The following is a 23,870-nucleotide window of genomic DNA, read 5'->3' on the forward strand; positions in this document are numbered from 1 at the left end:
TATTTTTTACATTAAAAAAAATGTCCTCCCACATAATTCTCAGAATCTGCTTTATCTGATGTTGGTTGGCTTTAAGTGATCGTGTCTCTTCATGAACATATCTTTATTTACTATTACATTATGAAAGTTCTTTCTTATTTAGTGGAGACAAGTAACTGTAAATCTATTTGTGTTGCTTTTTTATAAATAAAATAATAATAAATTACCTGATTGTTCGATAAGTTACTGTGATTAAAAATTTAAGAAAAAAATATATAAACGAAAAGTGATAAAATGATAAAATTATAACATTATTTTCAATATTAAATTACACTTTTTATATATAAAAAGACAACAAATAAATATTAAACAAGTTACTTATTTTTAAATAGTTAATTTTTGTTCTTAACTCAATCTTATATTAAGTTTAGAGACAGATAATTTTGACTCCTTTAAAAACTAAAAAAAAAATATTTTTAAAATTTAAGTTACATTAATAAATTTAATTTTAATTTTAGATACAATAATTTGATGTAATATAAATTACAATATATGTATACATTTTTTAATGTTATATTTTTATTTTATTAAATACATCATTCCATAAATTTACACTTAATCCGAATCTAACCTTATTTCACAAAGTAAATAAATATAAACTGAACAAAATTAAAGCAATTAAATTTAAATAAAAATACTTCAAAGCTAAAGTAGTTAATTTTTCATACTTCTGAGACATGACAGTGAGTGAGAGCAAAGAAGAAGAGTCAAGAAGTGTGTACGTGGAGTCTCATAATAAAATAAGAAGAAGAAAGAGTTTATTTTGTGAAACTGAGATACGTACACGCATGCGCAGAGGATCTAGGAGCAAACCATAGCCACAACCCACGAAGATTCAAGCGGGTCCCACACCCAAGTCTTAGAAAACCACATCAAACACAACTTAACGGTCACCACCAACACCGATCCAACACTTCCTTACTAACGTAAGGATTCCTGCAAACAAATTTTAAGGAAAGGAAGATGAAAAATCTTTGTCAGAAATTCGACGTCAGAGCCACGCTTCCGCCAAAACTAGGAAAACCCACTTGGAAAGTTTTGTTTCCGCCTAGGTTGTGGTTTCCGGCGTGGACGTGTGAGGAGAAGAAGTTCAAGGCCAAGTGCGGTGGAAGTGAGAGGTGGATTGAGTCTGCGGGGAAAAGCGCGTTCGGGTTTGGCGTTTCCGCCGCGCTTTTGTGCTCTGTGTTCAGCCACTCCCCCGCGGCGCTCGCGGAGTCCCTCACCGTTGCTTTTCCCGTTTCACGGGCACCTGAGGTCATTTCACTCTCTCTCTCTATTTTTTCATTTGTTATATTTTTTTTATTATATACCTGTTATAATAATCTCTTCTCTTTTTAAAAAAAAATATATTAGCTACTTTTCTATTGCTGTAAAAGGTATGAACAGACTCTTTTTTTCACTACTGATTGTTCAAAAGATTTAGAAAAACTTGAATTAAGTTTATGTTTAGTTTTTCGTTTTGTTAAATGTCTTTTATTTAAATTTAAATGTTATTAGAGTATATTTTGAAATGAATGCAAACTTGAAATAATAGAAAATCAGGATATATTATTATGTAAAAAAATTGTAATTATTAGTAATCTGGTTAAAACTATTCACAATATTTGACATAAAGATATTAAAACGAATATTTTTCAAATTATAAAAATTAATTTAGAAAAAATAAGCATGTTCTTAATTTGAAAGAATATATATATATATATATAAATTATTTTTTAAATGTGCTAAATTTGTATCTATTTTAATGTAAAAAAATTAAAAATAATGATAACTATAACTTATAAGGTAATTATTATTAAAAAAATATTTATTAATTTTTCTATTCAATACAATGTGAAATCTCTTTATAGAAGTGATACAGTATTGTTTTCTCTTAAAAAAAATATGATCATGAAAGTAGAAAATCTACCGAATTAATTTTATTATTTATTAATTCTTATGATTTTTAACTTATTTAAAATGTACTTTTTCATGAAAATTTGTATTATTAATTATTTAATTAATATTTTGAAAATATTTGTTTGGTTAGTAAAGTCTAAATGCTATTTTATTTGACTTTATTTTTATCTAGAAATTGATATAAAGTGATAAATATAAATTATTTTTAGATGAAAAGCCTATAGTTTGCAATTATTAGTTAAGTGATAGTATTGAGCTTTTAGCAGCAGACTAACTGATAATTGTAGAGTTGTTCATAACTTTAACATGAACACTGCTGAGTGGAAAAAAGGTTTGTTTGGTAGGTAAATGCAGTTCAAAGAACTCTTGTGGAGGCATGGGGTTTAATTCGAGAAACATTTGTTGATCCTACATTTAATCATCAAGGTATTTCTCATCACTTTACCTTTTCCTTCATATGTTATTATTTGCATGGATCAATAATAACAGACTTTTTTTATAGATTGGGACTTGAAGTTGCAGCAAACCATGGTGGAAATGTTTCCCCTGAACTCAGCTGATGCTGCATACACAAAAATCCGTGGAATGCTTTCTACCCTTGGAGATCCTTTCACTCGAATTATTAGCCCAAAGGTATTTCAACTATTATTCCACTTTCATGATTCTTAAGATACCTTTTTTGTTCAATAGAAAAAGTAGTAACTAGAAAGATGATCATAGGTCCAATTTATAGTAATTTATTTTGCCTATTTTAGTGTGTTGCTTCCTATGAAATAGTCTATATTCTAACAGTTGTATTCACAAATCAACAAGACTATTTAGAAGTCTTATTTAGTTGTTAGCTTTTAACAGTGGTTTCTACTTACAGGAATACCAAGGGTTTAGAATTGGAAGTGAGGGGAACTTACAAGGAGTTGGCCTCTTCATAAATGTTGAACCAAGAACAGGGCACTTGGTCAGTGACTAGCAAAGAAATTTTATGCTAATTGTTCATTTAATTATGATATTGATCCCTGCCCTTTTGAAATTTTTTTAATTTCAATTTCCCATTTGAAAATATAGTTTAATTGGACCTATATTGGTAGTATAAAGGTTTTTGCATTGTCATATAATTGGCAATTATTCACTTCTGCAATAAGTAACTGAGAACTCATATTTTGGATGATTTTTAATTCATTGAGAATATAAAAATCTCTATATTGGGGGTATAACAAAATTAAACTCTAAAGGTTATTGTCAGCAACAAGAACTATATATCAGTCATGTAATGAACATGTATTGATTTTCCTAATTACTTATTTTAATTGAAATCACAGATTGTCTTGTCTTGCATAGATGGCAGTCCAGCTGCTCGTGCTGGTATACATCAAGGAGATGAATTGATTGAGATAAATGGTATTGATCATGTATCTATATTTTTCTTCTTGCTTATGAAGCTATTAGCATCTAGTTTTTAGTTTATCATTGAAAACCATTATATGACTGTTTCAAAGGTGCTAGAGTTTGCATGCTTAATACTGAATAGATTGAATTGATGTAGAAAAAGTATCGTGGAAAATATCATATCTTCCTCGAGTCCTCAAACAATTTTCTGCTTTGCATGCTTCATAAATTTTCAGCTGGTGTCACTGTCAGATCTTATTAGGATATAAAGATTTAATCTCTGAGGTGAAGCAGGTGTGTGTGTGATTCTCTTTGTTTGAAAATAATTGGATTGTGCAGGTGAGAGGCTTGATGGCATTGACAGTGAAACTGCAGCACAAAGGCTGAGAGGGAATGCTGGAACCACTGTGACAGTAAAGGTTCATCATGTAACTATCATACTTCCTTAATATAAGCCTTATTTGAACTAGTGAGCTATGCCTCTGACAAATTATCATGGACTAACTTTGAAACAATGGATGCTGTTGATTGCTGGATAGAGTTCAATTTTCAACTATCATTTTTTCTTCCTGAGTGTGGGGGTGATCACAACCTTTATTCGTTAAAAAAACAGTACATGAGAGTGCATTAGGAAATAGCTTAACCCTTTAATTTTTCACAAGCTTTCTAGAAACTAACTTAGCAGTTTCTTCTACAGGTTAAAGACTCAGGGACAGGGTCTTGTATCCGAGAGGTAATGTTGACATTTTAGTGATTATGTATGATACCTCAAATGTTTACTCGTTTCTTCAATTTTAGTTTGATTGAACTAGCAAGCACTTTCACTTTTAATTGAACTTAACTTCACAGCATTTTGAATTATTTCTCATCTAATATAATTGAAGGTCAAACTTCCTAGGGAGTTAATCAAGCTCTCTCCGATATCAAGTGCTATCATCCCTCATAGATCCCCAGATGGTAATCTCACGAAAACAGGCTATGTGAAATTGTCAGCTTTCTCTCAGGTTAGCAAAGAATCAACTATCAAATAAAATCTCAATTTTGTATCTAGTATGTGTTAATGAACAACCTTGTTCTAAGCCATTACTTTTTGTTTTTTCAAATTATTTGTGCAAAAACTGAACCAAACCAAATAGTTAATAGAGAAAATATCTAAACCAAATACCAACTTGTTCTTCATCATACATACTCTTCTTGTTCCATATTGACAGACTGCTGCTGAAGACATGAGGAATGCCATTCAGGAATTGGAAAATCAAGGAGTACACTCATACATACTAGATCTACGCAACAATCCTGTAATATACTAATTTGATAGAATCTTCCACGCATAGTGTTGTTTTCTTGCCTCTGGAACAAAGTAACTTGGAAGTGTTTTCCTCTTTTTTCCTAAAATTTTGTTGCAGGGTGGCTTGGTAAAAGCTGGCCTTGATGTTGCACAGATGTGGCTAGATGGAGATGAGACTCTAGTAAACACAATCGATAGAGACGGGAACATGTTACCGATTAATATGGTCAATGGACATGCTATAACACATGATCCACTTGTGGTGATTGTGAGTACTAATTGACTATGCCCTTTTAATTCTACAATCTTTGTGTATGCTACAAAATAGTAACTTCAGTAATTGATGCTATTTGCCTATAAATATACACTCAACTTGTATCCTTTGTTTCAAAACATAAGCTAGACACATCTTGGTTTTTCTTGAGCATTATAATTTCCTTTCCTGAGATAACTAGTTTAATGAACTGAAATTTTTGTATCCTTAACAGGTCAATGAGGGAAGTGCAAGTGCCAGTGAGATTTTAGCTGGGGCATTACATGATAACGGTCGAGCTATTCTTGTGGGGCGCAAAACATTTGGTAAAGGAAAGATTCAGGTACTATTATTCGTTTATATAGTTTACATATAAGTTAATCATAGAAGGATGTCTGATCTGAAGTATTCAAATCTCTTCTAAACAAGATTGCCACAAGCCAAAGCATGAAACAAGAGTTACTGATTTGTATTCATAAAGTGGACAAATTACTCCAAATCTTCATATTAGAGTCTTTTTCACTTGTAAAAAGCCATGACCATACAAATGTTAACCCTGAATTCTTTGAAACAATGCATAGTCAAAGACCATGGTGCTAATTGTTATAGTACTTGTTTTCTAATTGAAATTAGAGTTTCACTTCAATATCTATTGTATTAAAAGGTCAGATTAGATTTTCAAGCTGAAACAGTTCTAAGTAGAAAACACCAAAAGTACTTAAGGAACTATATCTATGTTGTGTTTGTTTTTCTATCAAAATCAATTTAGAAGTACATTGAGCTACTTTTTGACATGCCTTGTCTAATTGGGAATATATCATTCTAATTTCAGAGTGTCACTGAGCTTCATGATGGATCAGCCCTCTTTGTTACAGTGGCAAAATATCTATCACCAGCCCTTCATGACATAGATCAGGTTGGAATAACACCAGATGTGCAATGCACAACAGAAATGCTCAATTCAGCCAAGGAGATTTCAAGTTCAACCAAAGACAAAGCCTCAGTTTCATCTCTAGAAGCAGATTCATGCATAATGGTAGCAGAGCATGCATTGGACATGGAGGAGTCCAAGGGGACTGCTTCTTGAACAACTGCATTTTCTTTATATCACACTTTCTTTTCAATGTTTAACAGTTGAAAGAAAGGGTAGCTTAGTGCTGCTGTTACCAAATTCATCAATTTGTACAATGTTACATTGGGATCGCCAAGGTATACAAAATAGTGGAACAGATTGTATATACAATTCAATAGAATAGTAGAAAATTTACCTCGTACTTGAAGCATGTCTAATCTAGCAAGTATCTCATTACAGGGACTTCTAAAAGTGTGAAATATTATAGAAAAAAATATTTTTTATACATAATCAAAAATATAAATCAAAATATAAAAAATATATACTTTTTAACTTTGAATTATTAAAAATTAGTTTAATTTAATAGAATATTATTTTAATAATGGTGTGTCAACATCTTATTAAATGTTTTGTTGATTAAAAAACCCTTTGACTCAACAACTTAGGTCTTGAGAGTTGGCTGCCAGATTTAATTTTCAAATTTAATTTTAAAAGCAAAACCTATTAAAAATGAAGTTAAAATATTTTTTTGACTTCTAAGACACCTTTACATTTATTTTCAAAACCCAAAGAAAAAATGTGTACATTTAATTTTTAGTTGAAAAGAAAGTTACTTTTGTTATTTTTATTAATAACTAATTATTGTCATTATCATCCTCAGAAGTCTAACTACATAACTTTTTAAAATTGAAGATTCAAATTTAATGTTGGGTTTGATTACTTATCAAGTTATTTCTTGAAAGCAAGATGCTACAAGAGAGTGACTTTTGAAGAATTTGATAAATTGAAACAACAAAACTCATCAATTACAAGGAACTTCAATTACATTTATGTATCAGCTCACACCAATAGCTGAGTAGAAAGTACATGCTGTAGCTGTAGCTCATCATAAAGCTAATCTTACAAAATTCCAACAAAAACAGTACCATTTTCAACAAGGAAGCATAAAGTAAATATAAACATATCAATTTTAATCAACAAACAAAGTAAGATTAACTCCAGAAAGTGACAAATTCCAGACCCAGTGTCTTCCAATTTACTGCAACATAAATGCCACAAGAGATGCCAGCACAGAAGAACACATGATCACCTTTGAGACAGGCAAAGCAAACCCAGCTCCAGCCTCCAATTGCCCAGTAGGAGCAATCTCTGAATCCTGTGCCACAATGTTGGTTACACAAAACATACCCAAAATCATCAATGCTATCAAAACTTCAGCAGTGAATCTACCAAAAGGAGCCATTTCAACAGAACAAAAATAAAATCTTTATGTTACTAATGAAATGACTAAATAGACAGAAGAGATTTATATTGATTGGCACTGAATTGTTCAAAGGTGGAGCCAAAAGGTGTACTTATATAGGACTTGGGAAAAGTTGTTACATCATAAGGTCATGATATTTAAGTTGGTAAAATGGTGCATTAAACATGAACCATTTTGGATATCCCTTTTTGGTTAAGGCTTTCTTTGAAGACCCTTCTAGCCCAATCAAAGCTAGTTGGGGAAAGGTGGCATGGCATCCTCAAAGAGACCCTTACATCACAGCTATGTAGGAACAATCAGGTAACTTCCACTTATGGTACACCCTACACTACTACACTTGAGTTTCACACATGGCTTGGATGAGTGACACGTTTGGATTCATGAACATTTTTGTGCTGTTGGTTACTTGGAAGTGAAAAAAGAATAAAAGGGAATGTGAAAGGGATTACTAGGCAAGCTATCTTTTCTGAATTCATTGCAATTGGTGGGAAATCTCTTTCAACCCAGCTGAAGCACCCTTGACACAGCAACGATTCTGATATGTTATGATGGAAAAGGCTTGGTCTATGGTTTGCATATAGATACCCTTTTGCTTAGTATAGAGATCAATCTAGAAGTTCAGTTTCATTTGGCAATTAAGAATAAACGATTAATAGCATTTTCATTTTCTTTTGCATCATTTGCTTTGTTGACTGAGTTATAAATGTAGCTATTCAGAGATGTAACAAGAAATATCAGAATCACTTGGTTTAATTTGAATGATTATCTAGCACTAACACAAACATCAATACAGATACGATACAGTTATGATATATGTATAATTATTGAAATGTAAGATATGAAAATACGGAACTATATATTATATAATTATAAATTATAAAAATTGATAATAAAGATTTATGTGTATAGATATATTTTAGTTTTTTTAATAGAAAAATATTTTTCATGACCGGTTCAAAAGAATGTGTTTCTTATCTTTATAATCAAATTAAAAATTTATATAATAAATTTTAGTTTTTAGAAAATTGATGTATTGCTCATTTTCAAAACTGTAATAAAATCGTGTTAGAATGATAAAAAATCTAATAAATATTTTTTGAATTAAACACTTTATCGATACGTGTCCTACGATTATTCCTCTATGTTGTTTACGAAATCTGGTTCTTTGGGATTATAATTGATGGTTTTTTTTTCAATTGTATAAATATTGATATCCAATACGTGTGTTCGACACGGATAAGTTTCACTGATAAGTCATAAATCCATTAGAAGTTGGTATGGTGCCAAGTTAATTCAACTACTTATTGCGGGTAATGTGTCTTGTAAACTGCATAGACCAAAAGAGTAATCAAACAGAGACAACAGTTTGAAAAAAGAAATGGGTTATCAATTTTGCCTTCTTGTTTTATATGACCGATATTCCATTGCAGAAAGCTGCGATGTGAGATCCATTAAGAAGAAGATGTGCACACGGCTAAGAATTATGAAGAAAGTGAACTATAATAAAAAATAAATAATAACAATTTTGGGAAAAGTGTAATATTATAAAATATTACAAATAAGTTATTTAGAGGATTCATAAATAGTTAAATTTTAGTTATTATAACATATGACAAGTATAATTATAAGTCACTATATCATATTTAAATAGTTAAATTAAAAAAAAATTAGGATAGTCAAACAGGTATAATTAAAATATTATAAAGTAAAAGATATATTAAATATAATGAGCATTTGAATTAATTTTATTTACAATTAAAAATAATAATAAATTATTGTCAAAAGTTCTTCTAGAAAGATCAAGTCACTTTCTTTAAGATTGAATTTTATTTTTTTTCCTCTTAAGCGATTATATCTTGTTGTATACTTTAATATTGGAGTCACAAAGATTCCTAACATTTAAGTTAGATGAGATATTAATTAGGTAATAGATTAATTGTGTACACATTAAAATATTTACCTATTTACTATTTTAATAATTTTTTTTATTTACATAAACTTTGGTTAAGTGCTCATCATAACTTCAGATTAAGAGGTAACTACTTGTTTAAATGATTATTATGTTTGATATTTATTTGATTTTTTAAGGTGTCATAGTCCTTGTGATTAAGGTCACCTCGTCTTATATAGTAAAAAAGTGATATAATTTATATGTAATTTTCTTTTTTAAGAAATCTATGATATAGTTATATTATTTACTATTATTATTATTTTCACATTTTGTTGCTTTTCACTTTTTCTTCTTTTGTTTCTCATTTTCTCTTTTCTTCTATTTTTTTTTTAATTTCCTTTTCCCTCAACTTTTTTTCTTAGTATTTACTTTTCTCTCAACTCCTCTTTTATTTTATTTTTCTCTTACCACTTCTTCTTTTGTTTCTTTTTGTCTAAACTATTTTTCTTATCTAGCTCTCTTTTTTTCTTTTTCTCCATCTTTATATCATCACAATGTTTTTTTTTTCAATATTCATCAAATAATTGAGAATTTGGTTCCCTAAAATTGAATTTTGAATTGGAAAAATAAAATAATGGGTCGACTTTGGTAAATAATTTGACATTGGTTTGTTTTTGTAATTTTTTCAAAAACAATATTTTATCGATCAAATTCTTAAATTATAGTTTGATATATATATCATTAATATCTATGTTAAACAATTTGTAAAAATTAAATAATAATAATAATAATAACATAAAACAAATTACTCATACTTAGTGTATTTTGAAAAAAAAAAGTATTATGTTGATTTTTTTAATTATTTAAAATAAAAGAAATCGAGAGTTCTCATCTGTTTTTAAAAGTATTTTTTTATTAAAAGGGTTTGGTTTATGTAATTATTTTGTCAACTAGGATTCGTTGGAAAAATAATTTTGGAAACCGTACTAAAATCTTGATTAAAAAATAAGAGATATTTTATCCTTCATAAAAAAAACAGACATTTTATCCCGTACATAAATCAATCAGTTATTATTAGAATTAAATTTAAACTTTTAAACGTGTGGGAAATAGGACTAGTAGAATAAAATACATATAATGTACAGAAAAAATAATCTATTTATGTGACAACAATATACAGATATAAGTATAAATCTAACATATAAATTTCTATTAGAGATATTATATTTAATGTCCGACCATATCTTAAACAATTTATGAAAAATATAAATATAAATACATATCTTGTGTTCAATCTAATAATAATGTATGCATTTAATATCTCTTAAGAAATCACGTAATTCTTAGTTATCAAGACTATTATTATAAGATTATAAAAAATATTCTTCATTATGTCAATATCAATCATTTCCTTATGTAATTTTATTCTTTTAAAATAAAATTTCAAACTTAGAACTTCAGATAATTTTATTTAATCAAAATTTAACATTAATTAAAACTTATTTGTTCTTAAATTTTTTTATTTTATCAAAGCACAACCTAAAAGGCAAAGATAGTTTTTTTTCAAAGGAGAAAATAAAAATCTACAATGTATTTCTGCAAAAATAAATATTCCAAACAAAATAATAATGATATGTTGACATTATTAAGTGGCATTCAAATTTATTAAGTTAAGTTGACAATCAAATATATTAGTATTTTATTTTAAATTTTTCATTTATATTATTTTTAAGAAAATATAATATTTATTATTAGAAGAAATTGTAAAATGAAAATGAAAACAAAAACTTGTGTGAAACTAATATAATCACAATTTTAAAATAAAATAAAAATATATTTTATAATAAGTGATGAATGTGATATCAACTAAGTCTCAAATATCATTATTCCAAAACAAAATTGGTGTCTCTGAACTATTCATAGAATCCTAGTCCAACTCCAACACTTGTCACACAACCCTTTGTGACCCTTAAACCATGCAAATCCACACATGCAAACCCTGTCACAACAAACCAATAACCATTTACCCTAAATGGTTCCAACCCCTACACTATAAAACCCTTCACAACCCCTCATTCTTCCTCAGACCTGCACCAAAATACAAAAAGTTAACAGCTTCTTTCTCTCAAACCAAGCGGGTCTCTCCATCTTCCAAAAACTCTCACTATCATCATGGACATGAGGAAGGTTTCCTGTGTTGTTCTCATTGTTGCTGCCTCCATGAGTGCAGCATTGGCTGACGCAGAGGTTCCTGCACCTGCTCCTGGCCCCAGCAGTGGTGCCTCAGCCACTGTTGTTGGCTCCTTGGTTGGTGCCTCAGTCATGTCCCTCTTTGCCTTGTTCCACTAAAATGTTACAGGGTAATAGGATTGAAGAAACATGCAGTAGAGGAAGAGGCTGATTATATTTATTTATATATATACATATATGTAAGGAATAAAGTGTGAACACTGCAATTATATATGTTTCTACTTTGATGTTTATGTGCCATCAACAGTGTTGGCAATGTAATTGATTTGTGTTCATAATGGAAAAAAATTATATTAAACATGTGTTTGTTTATTTTTCTTTCCTTTTTTCATAAAAACATTTTCATGTACGTGAGATCTCAGTCTAGTGAGATCTCAGTCTAGTGAGATCTCAGTCTAGTGAGATCTCAGCTAGACTGACATTTTAAGTAACAACAATCATCCTTGATTCTATGAACCGATTATGGAACTAACCTTTAGCCCACTAACTTTGATTCTGGATTTTAGAACTAATCTTTAATCCGAAGCATGGATGCACTTAAGGATTAAAATGATCACTACTCACTTTACCACAGTTTAAGCAATATTTATACACAAAATAAGGAAGAAGGTTATGATAACAAGCAACAATTAGCACAGGGTAAAAGAAATGTAATCCGTTCTTCGATATCCCACATCACCTTATCTGGCCAGTTACAAAAAAGTAGTTCAATATCTTATAAACAAGTCCAATTAAATAAAGCATGAAGCTCAGGGACTTGATTTTCCATGTTTGAGATGGGAGGGGACTAGAGAGGATAGTAATGTTCTTGCAAATGAATGTTCAGAAAAAACACCAATGAATATTCAACCATTTCAGATATAATTTAATCCATTTACAATACACAGTTAACAAGCAAAGAATTTATGGCATGTTATTCTCCAGCCTCAATCTTCAATCAAGCAAAAGTCTCAAAGAAACAAACTCATGTAACATTTGGAAATACACATTTTTCTTACAATAATGTATAAATAATGAGCACAACACCTCTCACAAACTACGTTTCAGGATTAAGTTTTTGTGAGGCCATGAGGCTTTTGGTAAGCAATATTGCTGTTTCTCTGGATGACACAGATACGGCATCTTCTCCAAATGGTCTTAGCACAGCAGCAAGCTCTTCAAGGTTTCCTTGCTGAAGTAGCTGTGCACATAACTCAAGTAGAGATTCCAGAGCTTCAGCTCTTTGCAGGCAGGAAGTAGTGCTGCCTCTTGAAATACGCTTCATTACTGAAATGCCATTTGCTGGCTTATGAGACACAACACCATTGTTGTCTTCTTTACACGTTGAGCAACTGATTGTATGTGTCTCTTCTCTGTTTTCATCCTTACTATCAAGAGTCAAGCTGTCCATGCGTGAGCCTTCTTTAAATGCTTCAGGGTTTTCATTTTCCTTCAAGCTGCTTCCAGTTTCAGTGTCATGTTCAACCTTAACAGGTTGTGCCATTGGGGATGATGACCCTTCCTCGTCAATAGATCCATCGTTATCACCACTGCTGCTGCTGCCGCCACCACCTTCTTCATTGGACAAAGATTTAATGGAATCCTCAGTTTTAGCATCTTTCTCCTGTGTTTCAGCTGTATCAAAACCTTCATTGGGAAGTTTATCTTCAACTTCTGTAGTCACTGCATTTATGTCATTTGCATCAGATGTCTGAAAATGCTCAGCAGTGAGTCCTTGTTCTTCACCTACAGATTCTAGCATACTCTTTGATGTGATCTCACCACCGGATTCATCTTCATCATTACCATTGCTCTTATCATAGGAAATTATTGATTCACTTGGGCACTCAAGTTTGGCATCTTCCCTATGTGTTTCAGCTTTATCAAAACCTTCACTAGAAATTTCGCCCACATCTATGGAAGCCGCAGCTTCTACTTCAACAACATCTAACTTTTGAACATGTTCAGCTATAAACCATTGCTCTTCTTGCACATAACCGATTGTACTCTTCAAGCTGATCTCATTAATGGAACTATCAGTACCATCAGCATCACTGTTTTCATTGGATACTACTGATATTCTCGAGTCCTCATGTCTGCCAGTTTTTCTCTCTGTTTCAGTTTGGTCCAATGCTTCATTGCAAAAATTATCTTCAACTGTTGTAGCCACTGCATTTGTGTCAATCACATCTGACTCTGGAAAATGTTCAGCAGTAAATTCTTGTTCACCATGCACAGATTCTAGAATACTCTTTGAAGTGATCTCATCAATGGACCCGTCATTATCATTACCTTCACCGTTTTCAATGAACACTATTGATTTTCTGGAGTCCTCAGGTATGGCATTCTCCCTCTCTGCTTCCATTTTATGAAAACCTTCATTGGAAAAATTATCTTCAACTTCTGTAGATATTGAGCTTCGGTCAATCACATCTGACTTCTGAAAATGATCCGTCATAAATCCTTGCTCTTCATGCACAGAAACAAGGGTACTCTTTGACATGATCTCATCAATGGACTCATCTTTATCATTACCGTTGCTGCCTTCACTGGACATTGTGGATTTACTGGAATCCCCAGGTTTGGCACCTTCACTCAGTGCTTCATCTGCATTGAGATCTTCATTGGAAAAAGTATCTTCAACATTTTTAATTACTGTATTTATGTCAATCGCGTATGACTTAAGGGTAGTAAGCCCTTCTTCTTCATGCACACAATCTATTGTACTTTTTGAAGTGATCTCACTGTCAGCTATGTCCCTTGCAAGTCTATTTTTAAAGTCTCCTTCCTTGCTCACACTGCAAACGGTTGATTCAGATGTTGTAGAGCCATCTTTCGAGCCACTAATACTTGTAGAAAATTCCAGAGTGTAGCTGGTAGAATCAACCATTTTGGTCTCAAGGTTGTCTTTGGTTGGCACTGCTACCTTGCCCTCATTATGCTGGTTCCGTGTCTGTACATCTACATTTCCCTCAAATGAATAAATTCGGTCCAAACGATTTACTAATCCAGCCAATCTTGCTTCCTTGTCCCAATGATCTTTGCTACCACTAGATTTATTTTTAGTTTTATCCTTTGGGGAGTTACTATTTATAAGATGTACTGGTAGATAAATAGATGAAGCATTATGACAGCGTAGAACATAAGGTTGTAAATGAGGATGCCTTAATAATTCAGATGCCTGCCAAAAAAGAACAATGTAAGAATAAACAGCTCCACATAAATGAGTTACACAAGAAAAGCTCCATGAACTCACTGTTGGTCTGTGTTCTGGGTTTTTCCTCAGCATGCTCTTGATAAGTTGTTTCCTGTTAAACATAAACGACATAAAGTTTCTTGCTTCAATTTCATCATTTCAATGACATATTTAAAGTAAACAAAGGGATTGAGTGGCATATTTTTGTTGGATTTAAATATATATAATAACTTTGAAAAGCTCAGGTGGGAAAAGTATGACAACAGTGTGAATGTTAATGGGTTTTAGGTGTTCAAATTGTGGTTTTGGTAATAAAGGGGGTAAAAGAACAAGGACTTTAAATTACAAGATATTAGAATGAAAAGGTGTATTGTGAATGATGCGTAATTATCTGATATAAAATACCAATCCATTGATGCTATCTTGTGCATATTTGGTTCGAAGAAATGATTGCTTATTTTTGCCAACTTTATTTAATAAGGTTAAGAAATGATGTAGCAATACTAGAACAAGCCCAAGCACACAGCACAAGTTAATAAAGTAAAATTGCTTACAGTGACTAAACAAGAAACATAATAAAATTATGAAACAACTCTCAAGATCGATTCCCAAATATGATGTCTAATTGGTGAGATAATATTCTAAAGACTTTAATAATATTTGGAAATATTCTAATATATTTTAAGACATAAAATATATTCTGAGATAGTTTGTATACATTCAAACACTTCCCTTGAAGCTAATGCTTACAAGTTTTAACCCTGTCACAGTTAAAATACTTAAAGAAAATTCTAAAAATAATGTCAACTGTATAATAGTTGGAAAGACAACTCCAAACAGGGGACAAGGCCCAAGTAAATCCAAATCCATCACAGAAGCATTTGGAAGATTCAAATTCAAAGAAAAACAAGTAGCCTCAAAACCTAAAAACTGAAGCTGGGTGTGAATAACATCCATAATTAAGAGTTTAAGATTAAATATAGTTTGTATTGAAGCCAACAGACAATTGAGTGTGAATCACTGGTATTACTCATCAATTGAGGGCAGAAATCACCATCAGTATGTTTTGTCTGTGGGAACCTGGTGCAAATTGCATCCAATAGACAATTCATTAGTGAGACAAGAGATATCACCAACAGTACGAGGATTTACTGTGGGAAGAATACTCACCACTTCTATGATTGTTAGTGGTAGGCAGAGATCTCACTGACAAAATGATCATCAGCAAGAGGCGACATCACCAACAGAATGATTGTTGGCAGGAAGAGATGTCACCATTGAAATGATCATAGACAAAAAATGGATGTCACCAAACTCATCACCTCAGTGGCGAGAGATGTAGTCTATCATTCTCATTCTCCGTCAATGCTATGCCAGCATTGGAAAATTAATTTTTACACCAAACAGGAAAGAAAGCAGATATGAAGATTTACAGGAGTACAACAAGAAAGGAGGAAGAGAAAAGGTTGTCATAAAGACAAAGCAGAACGAAACAAAAATGCATATAAGGAAAAAACAAAAAATTTTAGTTTTCATAATTGGTGAGAGAACAAAGACCATGAGTAATAACATATTAGATCAATATGGTTACCTTGAATTGAAATATTGCAAAAAATAACACAACGGTTCTATTTAAACTGTTGAATTTTTAGGGAGAGACTTAATTTGTAGATGTATTCCGAAGATTTTGTACATATTCTAACATGAAAAAGTTACTTACAGTGTGGACGAGTAAACAATTGGTAGTGGAGAAATGGAGCATCTATTTATTTTGTTGATAAGTCCAGCCCTGTCCTGTTTGATTCATGCATGATTCACCAAATTATTTCACTCATATTGGAGAAACTTCATTGTCACTAATAATATCAAACTCATAGATGATTCGGTTTTGTTCTTACTGGAGCACGAAATGCAAGTTGATGTGCAACAATTTCAAACATGCAGCAACCTTTACATACAAAGAGACATCATTTTTACACAAGGTTAGATATCATGTCATATGACTTTGTCAACTAAAATCAGGTATCTGTAATTCTTACCAAGTGACCACATATCAGATTTATAACCGTAAGGCATACCAGCAAATGCCTCAGGACACATGTAGTTTAGAGTTCCAAAAACCTACAAAAGATACAAGATTGACGCAAACAATAAACACCCTTTAAGTAGCATTTTCATTTGTGATTTAAGGTTTAAGGAAGGAAGGCAAAGGCTATCAATTTTAGTTAAAAGACAACAATTACCATCAGGGGACAACTGCAAAACAAATTCATGAAGAAGGAAGCAGATAAGGCTAATATATTACTATTTACATTACCGGAGAAGTGAGATCTTCAGTATTGAGAAGCTTCGCAAGACCAAATTCACCTGCAGTGTCCATGTAATGCACATTTTCTTTAGACAACAGGATACACAGAAACCCATAGTGATGAGCATTCAAAGGATAACACCTTCATACCTAATCGAATGTTATTTTCTTTGGTAAGGAATATGTTGGAACACTGAAATAAAAAGAGGTACCATTAATATAAACACCATGTAAGGATTTCTTCCCCAGTCTCTAAGAATAAGTAGTACCTTAACATCTCTGTGGAGTACGCGATTGGAGTGAAGATAGTCCACAGCTAGTAACAACTGAGTCAACCATTTGCAGACTTTCTATGGGATAGAATGGAAACGCAGAATGGGTAAGGAATCCAGAGAGAAGGAAGGCAAATGGAAGATGAGAGGTGAAGTACAAGGTTTCCTCCCCCTTTTCTTGGGCAAAGGATAACTTGATAATTCCTAGTTTACTTAAAACCTTTTCTCCCCTCCCTTTCCTTCCAATGTCCCCCAGCAACACAAACACTAAGGAATGGAACATAAAACCTTATTAGTTACCTCCTCCGAAAAATAAGATCCCCGAACTTTCTTTATGTTCGCAGCCCTGCTCCAGAAGAATGTAACATTCCATGATTTAAAGTTTAGATAACAAGTTATAATGCTACCAAGTGTCATATAAATGTACACTAAACGTATATGCTATGCTATACAATACATGAGACCCACAGAATCGCAAAGCCCTTTATGCTATTGCAAAGAATTAACATCTATCAACAATAATCTTACCAGAATCACCACATTACATATTACAGAGCACTTATGTTCACAGGTTTTGGAAAGTACTTGTCATCTCCTGTCAACTAATTAAAATTTTAAAATAACATTTTCTTTCTGTGGATTGAACTCAGTACAAAGTTCAGTGTAGCTTCTGGAGAAGATAGAAGTTTTTATTTTATACATATTTTACTTCTTTCTAATCTTTACATGGTATTCTCTGTCTACAATGAATAAGTAAGATCCTTAATTTATGCTTGAAACAATTTGTGCTGCTAATAGATATGACCATACTTACATGTCACCTCCTTCGCAATAGCCGGTTATAATGCATATGTAATCCTCCTTCGTAACATAAAAATAGCAATTGTAAGGATTCATAAACATTTAATCAAGCCTATAAATTATATTGAACTTCAAACTTAATTTTCAGCAATATAAAAAAGTGCAATTGAAAATTTAAACAAGAAAAGGAAAGCATAGGAAAGAATGATTATATCATACCTTCTCCACCCAAGCATCTTTGTACTCCACAATATAAGGGTAATTTAGTTTAGCTATCAGGTCCATCTGGAACAGAGAAAGATAGAATTTTACTATTTGTCAGAACTAAGAAGGTAAGAAACATTCCTTCAAAACCATGAACAAAATCTCTCAGAAATGAAGTCAGTGAAACCATTATTAATAATATTATATTTACAGAAGTATTCATTTCAGAATTCAGATTGTACTTGGCTCACATAAAAATGATATATCACATGGTGCCCATAGCATTTGTAAGTATAATAAAAATAAAAATAAAACATCCTCCACTCTGGATGGAGTAGAAGTCTAATGAGTAAGTACTTAAAATGACAATGACAGTACTGAGTAACAGAGAACCTACAACATTTCATTAAATGAAACCAAATTTAATTTGAGTTTACTTGTATGTTTCTAGTCTCTGTGTGTCTGTGTCAAGGAATGTTACTTCTATTCAGATGATAGGTTGAGCTTATTCAAGCCATGGATGACTCAAGTCAAAAAAAAAAGTAGGAAATGGCTCGATCATTGTTACTATTTATTCTTTGGTGACGGGACAAATTAAAAACCACTTCAAAAAGAAACAACAAAAGTTAAGGGCAGAACCAAAACAGCATAATTTGCACGAAACAGTAGCAAGCCCTATCAATTGGACAGAAAGTAAGGAAATATGATAAATAATAGCAACAAACAAATAATCGCCCGGCTGACACTGAATACATGCATTGAAAGAAAGTGTTGGTTACACCAACCTCTTGTTGTGCTGTCACTTTGGATTTGTCAGCTTGTTTGGACAAGCGAATTTTCTTCAGCACATACCTACCATACCATAGACATGAAATTTTCATAGTGAAAAATTACTAAAGAACTGAAGCTGAAAAGCAAAACTGTATTGAATCAGCATAGATTTCAGTCCAAAACAAAACAAAATTCTGGGGTTGTCCATTTCTGAACTGAAAATGAATTCATCTAGTACCCAAGTTAAAATCTAGCCGCTATTGAACTTGCAGGGCTTCAATTGCCACAACCGACCACTAAAATCTGAACAAGATTGAAAATTTCTTTGTGGTGCGGTCCAAATTTGACCAAAGAAAAGATCTTGAAGAATTTATATAGCATGGCTCAAGCCAGCAATTACACAGCACACACACAGAAAAGAGAAAAACAAAACAGCCTTACCTCTTTTTCTCAGTCTTGTGTAGAACAAGAAAAGTTGCACCAAGTGCTCCTCTTCCAATTTGCCGAATCACTTCATAGTCTTCCACCTTGGCACTACTCTCCATGGAAACCTCCAAAAGAAGCTACAAGACAAAACAGTGAAGCACTGAACCAGCAGATCCTGGTTTGCTGGGAACCCAATTGGGGAAATCTTTGATTCTTTATTTTATGGCAAAGCTTTTTTGCTGTTGTGTGTGTGAATTTCAGGCAGCAACCCTTTTGCTTCTTCCAAGTGCTATAAATGGACACAAACCTATAGCTTCAATCTATACCATTAACTATTATACTCCTTTAGGTGCCTATTGAATGAAGTTGAGGAAGCATGAAGAAGGGGTTTGAACTTTCCACAACTACAATGACATGAACTAAACTAGCTCCTCAGGAGATTGAAGACATACCAAAAATATTTGAGAGTTTGATGACTTACCAAAAGAGAGGTGAGAGAGAGAAGAGAGAGTTGAAGGACAACAAAGTCAAATAAAGAAATGCTGCAGAAGAAAGATGTTGTGAATTTAATAATACTACTTTAGTTGATGAGTCTGTAACAGTGACCAAATTTAGTGTAGTTGTGGCTACCATAATTTAAGGCCTGTGTAAAGGATCCTATTTATGCTAATTTTCTTATCCATGTAAATTCATTTTCAAACTCATCCAAATAAACCATCATTTATTAATTCTTTTTTTTAAATTTCAAATAAACCATCATTATTTTTCAAAATTAAGTTAGATATCAAAATAGACCATTTTTATGGATAAAAAAAAATAGGACCTATAAAATAAAATGTTTGTATATTTCGTTAATACTTTTCTTTATACTAATAACATTAACCAGTGTCACTTCATTTTTTATAATCTTTATTAAAATATAAAAATAAATTATTACCTCAATATATATATATATAAGTAAGGTAATATTTTCAATAAGAATATACTCGTAAATATGTTAATTAATCTGTAAATATTTATATTTATTAATAATTAGACAACAATGTATAATACAAATATTATGTTACAATAAAAGTATAACTGATAATTCTTTTAAATTTACACATAATAAATGAAGTAAGTTTTTATACGTTATAATAAACGCATGTAGCTGAACTTTATCTTCACATTATATTGATTTTTAATTTTTCAACCAACATTTACAAAATATTAATTAGTGCATTTTAGTTTTATTTAGTTGATGTTATTTTCAAAATACAAACAATAATTACAAAAATAGTAAAGTAAGCTTTTTTAAATGTTACAATAAAAATAAAACCGGTAATTGTAGACTTTTGTTCACACCGTTACAAAACCTAATTACTTCATTTCAGCTCTATTTAATTAATATTATTTTCAAAAGTAATTTAATTCATTTTAGGTTGATTTGATTAATTAATTGTAACATAATTTAATCACTATCTTATTAATGTAATTAATATTTTTGAAAAATATATTAATTCTCGAATTTTCAGTTAATAATTCATTTATATTAAAACATTATTAAGAAACTAATTTAAAAAAATATTATTATATTAACTAAATTCAATACTACTTTATAAATTATTTATATTTAAAATAATTTTTATTATTAATAAAAATTTATAAATTGATATCTAGCTACCAATATTTTAATTATCAATTTTTTTCCTCCTCGTCAATTTTTAATACTCAACCACTCTAAATTTTTAATTATTTCTTATTTCTTTCCAAACCAGATTCTATCATATGGTTATTAATGTTTAGAATTTCTTTACGTAATTAGATTTAAATTTTGTGTCACTACAATTTTTGTGATTTTCCAACTTTTTTTAACCATTAGTTGAATTGCAAATAAATAGCACCTAAGGGAAATTATCCCTCATGCATTATTACATGTTGAGTTTGTGTGGGAATTAAAATAAAATTTGAGATTGATATTGAAATAGAAAACTTTGTCAGAATTGGATAATTATTTTTGGTTAATTCAGTATTTGTGAACGTTAAGATAGAGAATATTTTTAAGTTGATGTCTAAAACTTGGTAGCAGAATTATATTTAATTTTATTGAATTCAGATATGTTTGCATTGATGATTAAATTGATATTGAGTTCAAATAGTTGGAACATTAAATTTGCCTTTTATATAGGTGTTTCTAAATCTACATTCTAAACTTGTTAGAATGTGTTTGTAAATTTATTTCTATCAAAATCACTTAAAGCTTCTTAAAATCACTTAAAAGCTTTTTTAAACAATATTGCTTAGTATTCTTCCATCCAAGAGCAATTAGAGTAATTTTTTTAATTAATTCTAGGAGTTAAACAATGAAGAAACTAATATATATATTCTGAATGAAATTAAGATTTAATTTGTCTATGCTTCTTATATCAAATATATAGCACAAATAATCTTATTTGAAATTATTTTGTTTGATTAGAGAGTCAACATTGTGGATATGTTTTTTACGAGATATTGAATGATTTTAATATAATTTTGTTATTATTTCTTACTACTTTTGCTTTATTTTATATTGTGTCTATTAATTTAATTTTTTAACAAGTAGTGTTATTGATAGATTTTATTTTAGAAATAATATAAAAAATATATGCATAATTATTTAGTGCTCATCGTTTCACAATCTTTTATGTAATAATAATAATAATACATATATACTCACACATAATATTATAACAAATATATTATCATACATTTAATTTTACAAAAAAAAAATGAACAACTTGATGGAATAATAATATTTAATAAAACAACTATAAAAAAATTTATTTAATCTAGTCTTTGTCCTTGGTGTATTATCCCATCTCATATTTGGTTCTTCCATTTTCTTTTATAAAAAAGTTGAAGCCATATTATATTATTTATCAATTTATGTTAATGCTAATGCACTATCAATTGTGCATTTGCATAGTTAAAATTGCATAATTAAGAAAGTGGAAAAATAGTTTACAAAAAGAAGAGGAAAAAAGGAGAATAAAGTTGAACAAGAAGAACACAAAATTATGTTGACAAGTATTTGTATCTTAAAAGAAAATTAAAAGTGGTCCAATTTTGGACTATAGGGCCAAACACCTGTTTTTTCCCCCAAAAAAGTTAGGGTTTCAAGGGTTGGTGAACAAAGTGAATTGCCCAAAGTAACCCTAAGTTGATTAGCATTGGACAGTTCAACTCTTGATGGATTGCACTTCATTTTATTATGTGTTTAATTAATATTTAATTAGTATTTTTAATTAGTCTTTGTTTGCTTTCTCTTCCCTTCTATTTTCATTTAGAAGTTAATGAGTTTGTTGAATTACTCCTTTGAACACTACTTCCATATTCATTCTTCCTTTGTTTTCTTCTCCATTCATGTATATGATGGTTTTGTTCTAATTGATAAAGACATCAAATAGTTGAAATAGATTATTTTATAAATTAAAACTTTAAATTTAAATAATTTATATGAAAGAGCTTTTATATACCATTTTATACATAAATTAATTTTAATTTATAAAAAAGTACTTTTTTCCATATAAGTCGTTACAAGAAAACTAGTCTCAAAACGGATTAACTTAATTATTGATTATTTTTTAAAAGAAAAAAAAGTTATTAAATTTTTAGGTTTAAAATTCTTTGTGGGTATTTTTTTTTATCTTTTTAGTATTTAAAAATAATAAGATATATTTTTTAATTGATTTTATAAATTTAATTCAAATGTATTTTATTTTTTAATTTAAATAATATTACAAAATAATTTTTTTTGAATTGGTTTTACATAAAGTCCCACTTAAATGATAAATCAAGATTTTCAATCCATCCAATTTTTTGTTTTTTTAGAAATTGACAAAGTTGATTGAAAAAAACCATTACTATGCTGCATTTTTTTAAATTATATTTTTCTTAAATTGTGACTGGTTATTCTATTTTTTCAGTACTAATGAAATTTAAAGATTTTGAAAAAAATACAAAATATTAGAAAATAATAAACAATACGATAAATAAACTTAAATTAGCAAATTGTTTTGGCTAAAAACTTTAGTATAATTTGTTGCTAAAATCATGCTATGCAAGAATTCATTTTGCAATATTTTTTTTTTCCACGTTTTCAGCTAAAGTTCATTCAAGAATAAATTCAACACAGTTTTTTGTTTTGTTTTATAAGCATTAATTCCATGCAATATTAGTTATATAACTACCATTCAACTTTTTTAGTTTACATCTAAAAACAACTTCAATATATAAAGCTTTGAAACATAGTTGTGTTGTGCTTGACGGAAAATAATTTAAACCATTCACAACTTTCTATAACTAATATTTTTAAGGAAGCACAACTTTAATTAAGTTTCGCTTTTAATAGAAATAATAATATTTAAGTTAAAATAATTTCAAAGACTTTTTAACACCACTTCTAAAGTCTATCGATTCTATCATTTTCCTTTATGAGACTAATAAAAAGAGATTAAATAAAGTTAAAAAAAAATAACAAATTATTAAAATATACCAATTTTCATAAATGAAAAATTAAATTGCACCATACAGTTAAAAAAAAAACATTTACTTAG

At 30.2% G+C, this 23,870-nt stretch overlaps 2 protein-coding genes across 3 annotated transcripts; one reads left to right on the top strand and one right to left on the bottom strand.

Moving 5' to 3' along the window:
• Window positions 1–771: 771 nt before the first annotated feature.
• On the top strand, window positions 772–6,136 carry LOC137830593 (carboxyl-terminal-processing peptidase 3, chloroplastic). 2 transcript variants are annotated; one of them, XM_068638031.1, is made up of 12 exons: window positions 772–1,293; window positions 2,283–2,364; window positions 2,441–2,571; window positions 2,807–2,893; window positions 3,255–3,333; window positions 3,661–3,749; window positions 4,019–4,054; window positions 4,206–4,325; window positions 4,533–4,619; window positions 4,728–4,877; window positions 5,098–5,205; window positions 5,695–6,136. In XM_068638031.1, exons 1-12 carry the CDS (start codon window positions 1,003–1,005, stop codon window positions 5,947–5,949), a joined length of 1,515 nt encoding a protein of 504 aa, XP_068494132.1. In that variant the 5' UTR covers window positions 772–1,002; the 3' UTR covers window positions 5,950–6,136. The 2 variants fall into 2 exon arrangements, with proteins under 2 accessions (XP_068494132.1, XP_068494133.1); XM_068638032.1 differs by having other exon boundaries at window positions 3,661–3,740.
• Window positions 6,137–12,160: 6,024 nt separating this feature from the next.
• Window positions 12,161–19,898, bottom strand: LOC137830594 (serine/threonine-protein kinase Nek1-like). Its single transcript, XM_068638033.1, has 14 exons — window positions 19,778–19,898; window positions 19,312–19,433; window positions 18,885–18,951; window positions 18,115–18,180; window positions 17,909–17,955; window positions 17,395–17,440; window positions 17,092–17,172; window positions 16,973–17,015; window positions 16,832–16,881; window positions 16,554–16,635; window positions 16,413–16,462; window positions 16,235–16,308; window positions 14,575–14,626; window positions 12,161–14,499 (listed from the first exon to the last, which is right to left on the bottom strand). The coding sequence occupies exons 2-14, from the start codon at window positions 19,413–19,415 to the stop codon at window positions 12,376–12,378; spliced, it is 2,886 nt and encodes a 961-aa protein (XP_068494134.1). The 5' UTR covers window positions 19,416–19,433; window positions 19,778–19,898; the 3' UTR covers window positions 12,161–12,375.
• Between the last annotated feature and the right edge of the window lie 3,972 nt (window positions 19,899–23,870).

This window comes from Phaseolus vulgaris, chromosome 7 (assembly GCF_000499845.2).
Source record: "Phaseolus vulgaris cultivar G19833 chromosome 7, P. vulgaris v2.0, whole genome shotgun sequence".
Taxonomy (NCBI): domain Eukaryota; kingdom Viridiplantae; phylum Streptophyta; class Magnoliopsida; order Fabales; family Fabaceae; genus Phaseolus; species Phaseolus vulgaris.

Bases quoted from the DNA above. Each gene is read 5' to 3' on its own strand.
- LOC137830593 (XM_068638031.1), top strand. From the start codon at position 1,003: ATGAAAAATCTTTGTCAGAAATTCGACGTCAGAGCCACGCTTCCGCCA. The intron at 2,365-2,440 runs GTATTTCTCATC...CTTTTTTTATAG, and splicing joins TCCTACATTTAATCATCAAG to ATTGGGACTTGAAGTTGCAG. The intron at 4,620-4,727 runs GTAATATACTAA...ATTTTGTTGCAG, and splicing joins TAGATCTACGCAACAATCCT to GGTGGCTTGGTAAAAGCTGG.
- LOC137830594 (XM_068638033.1), bottom strand. From the start codon at position 19,415: ATGGAGAGTAGTGCCAAGGTGGAAGACTATGAAGTGATTCGGCAAATT. The intron at 17,441-17,908 runs GTAAGTATGGTC...CTTCTGGAGCAG, and splicing joins TATTGCGAAGGAGGTGACAT to GGCTGCGAACATAAAGAAAG. The intron at 17,173-17,394 runs GTAACTAATAAG...TCTATCCCATAG, and splicing joins GATCTTATTTTTCGGAGGAG to AAAGTCTGCAAATGGTTGAC.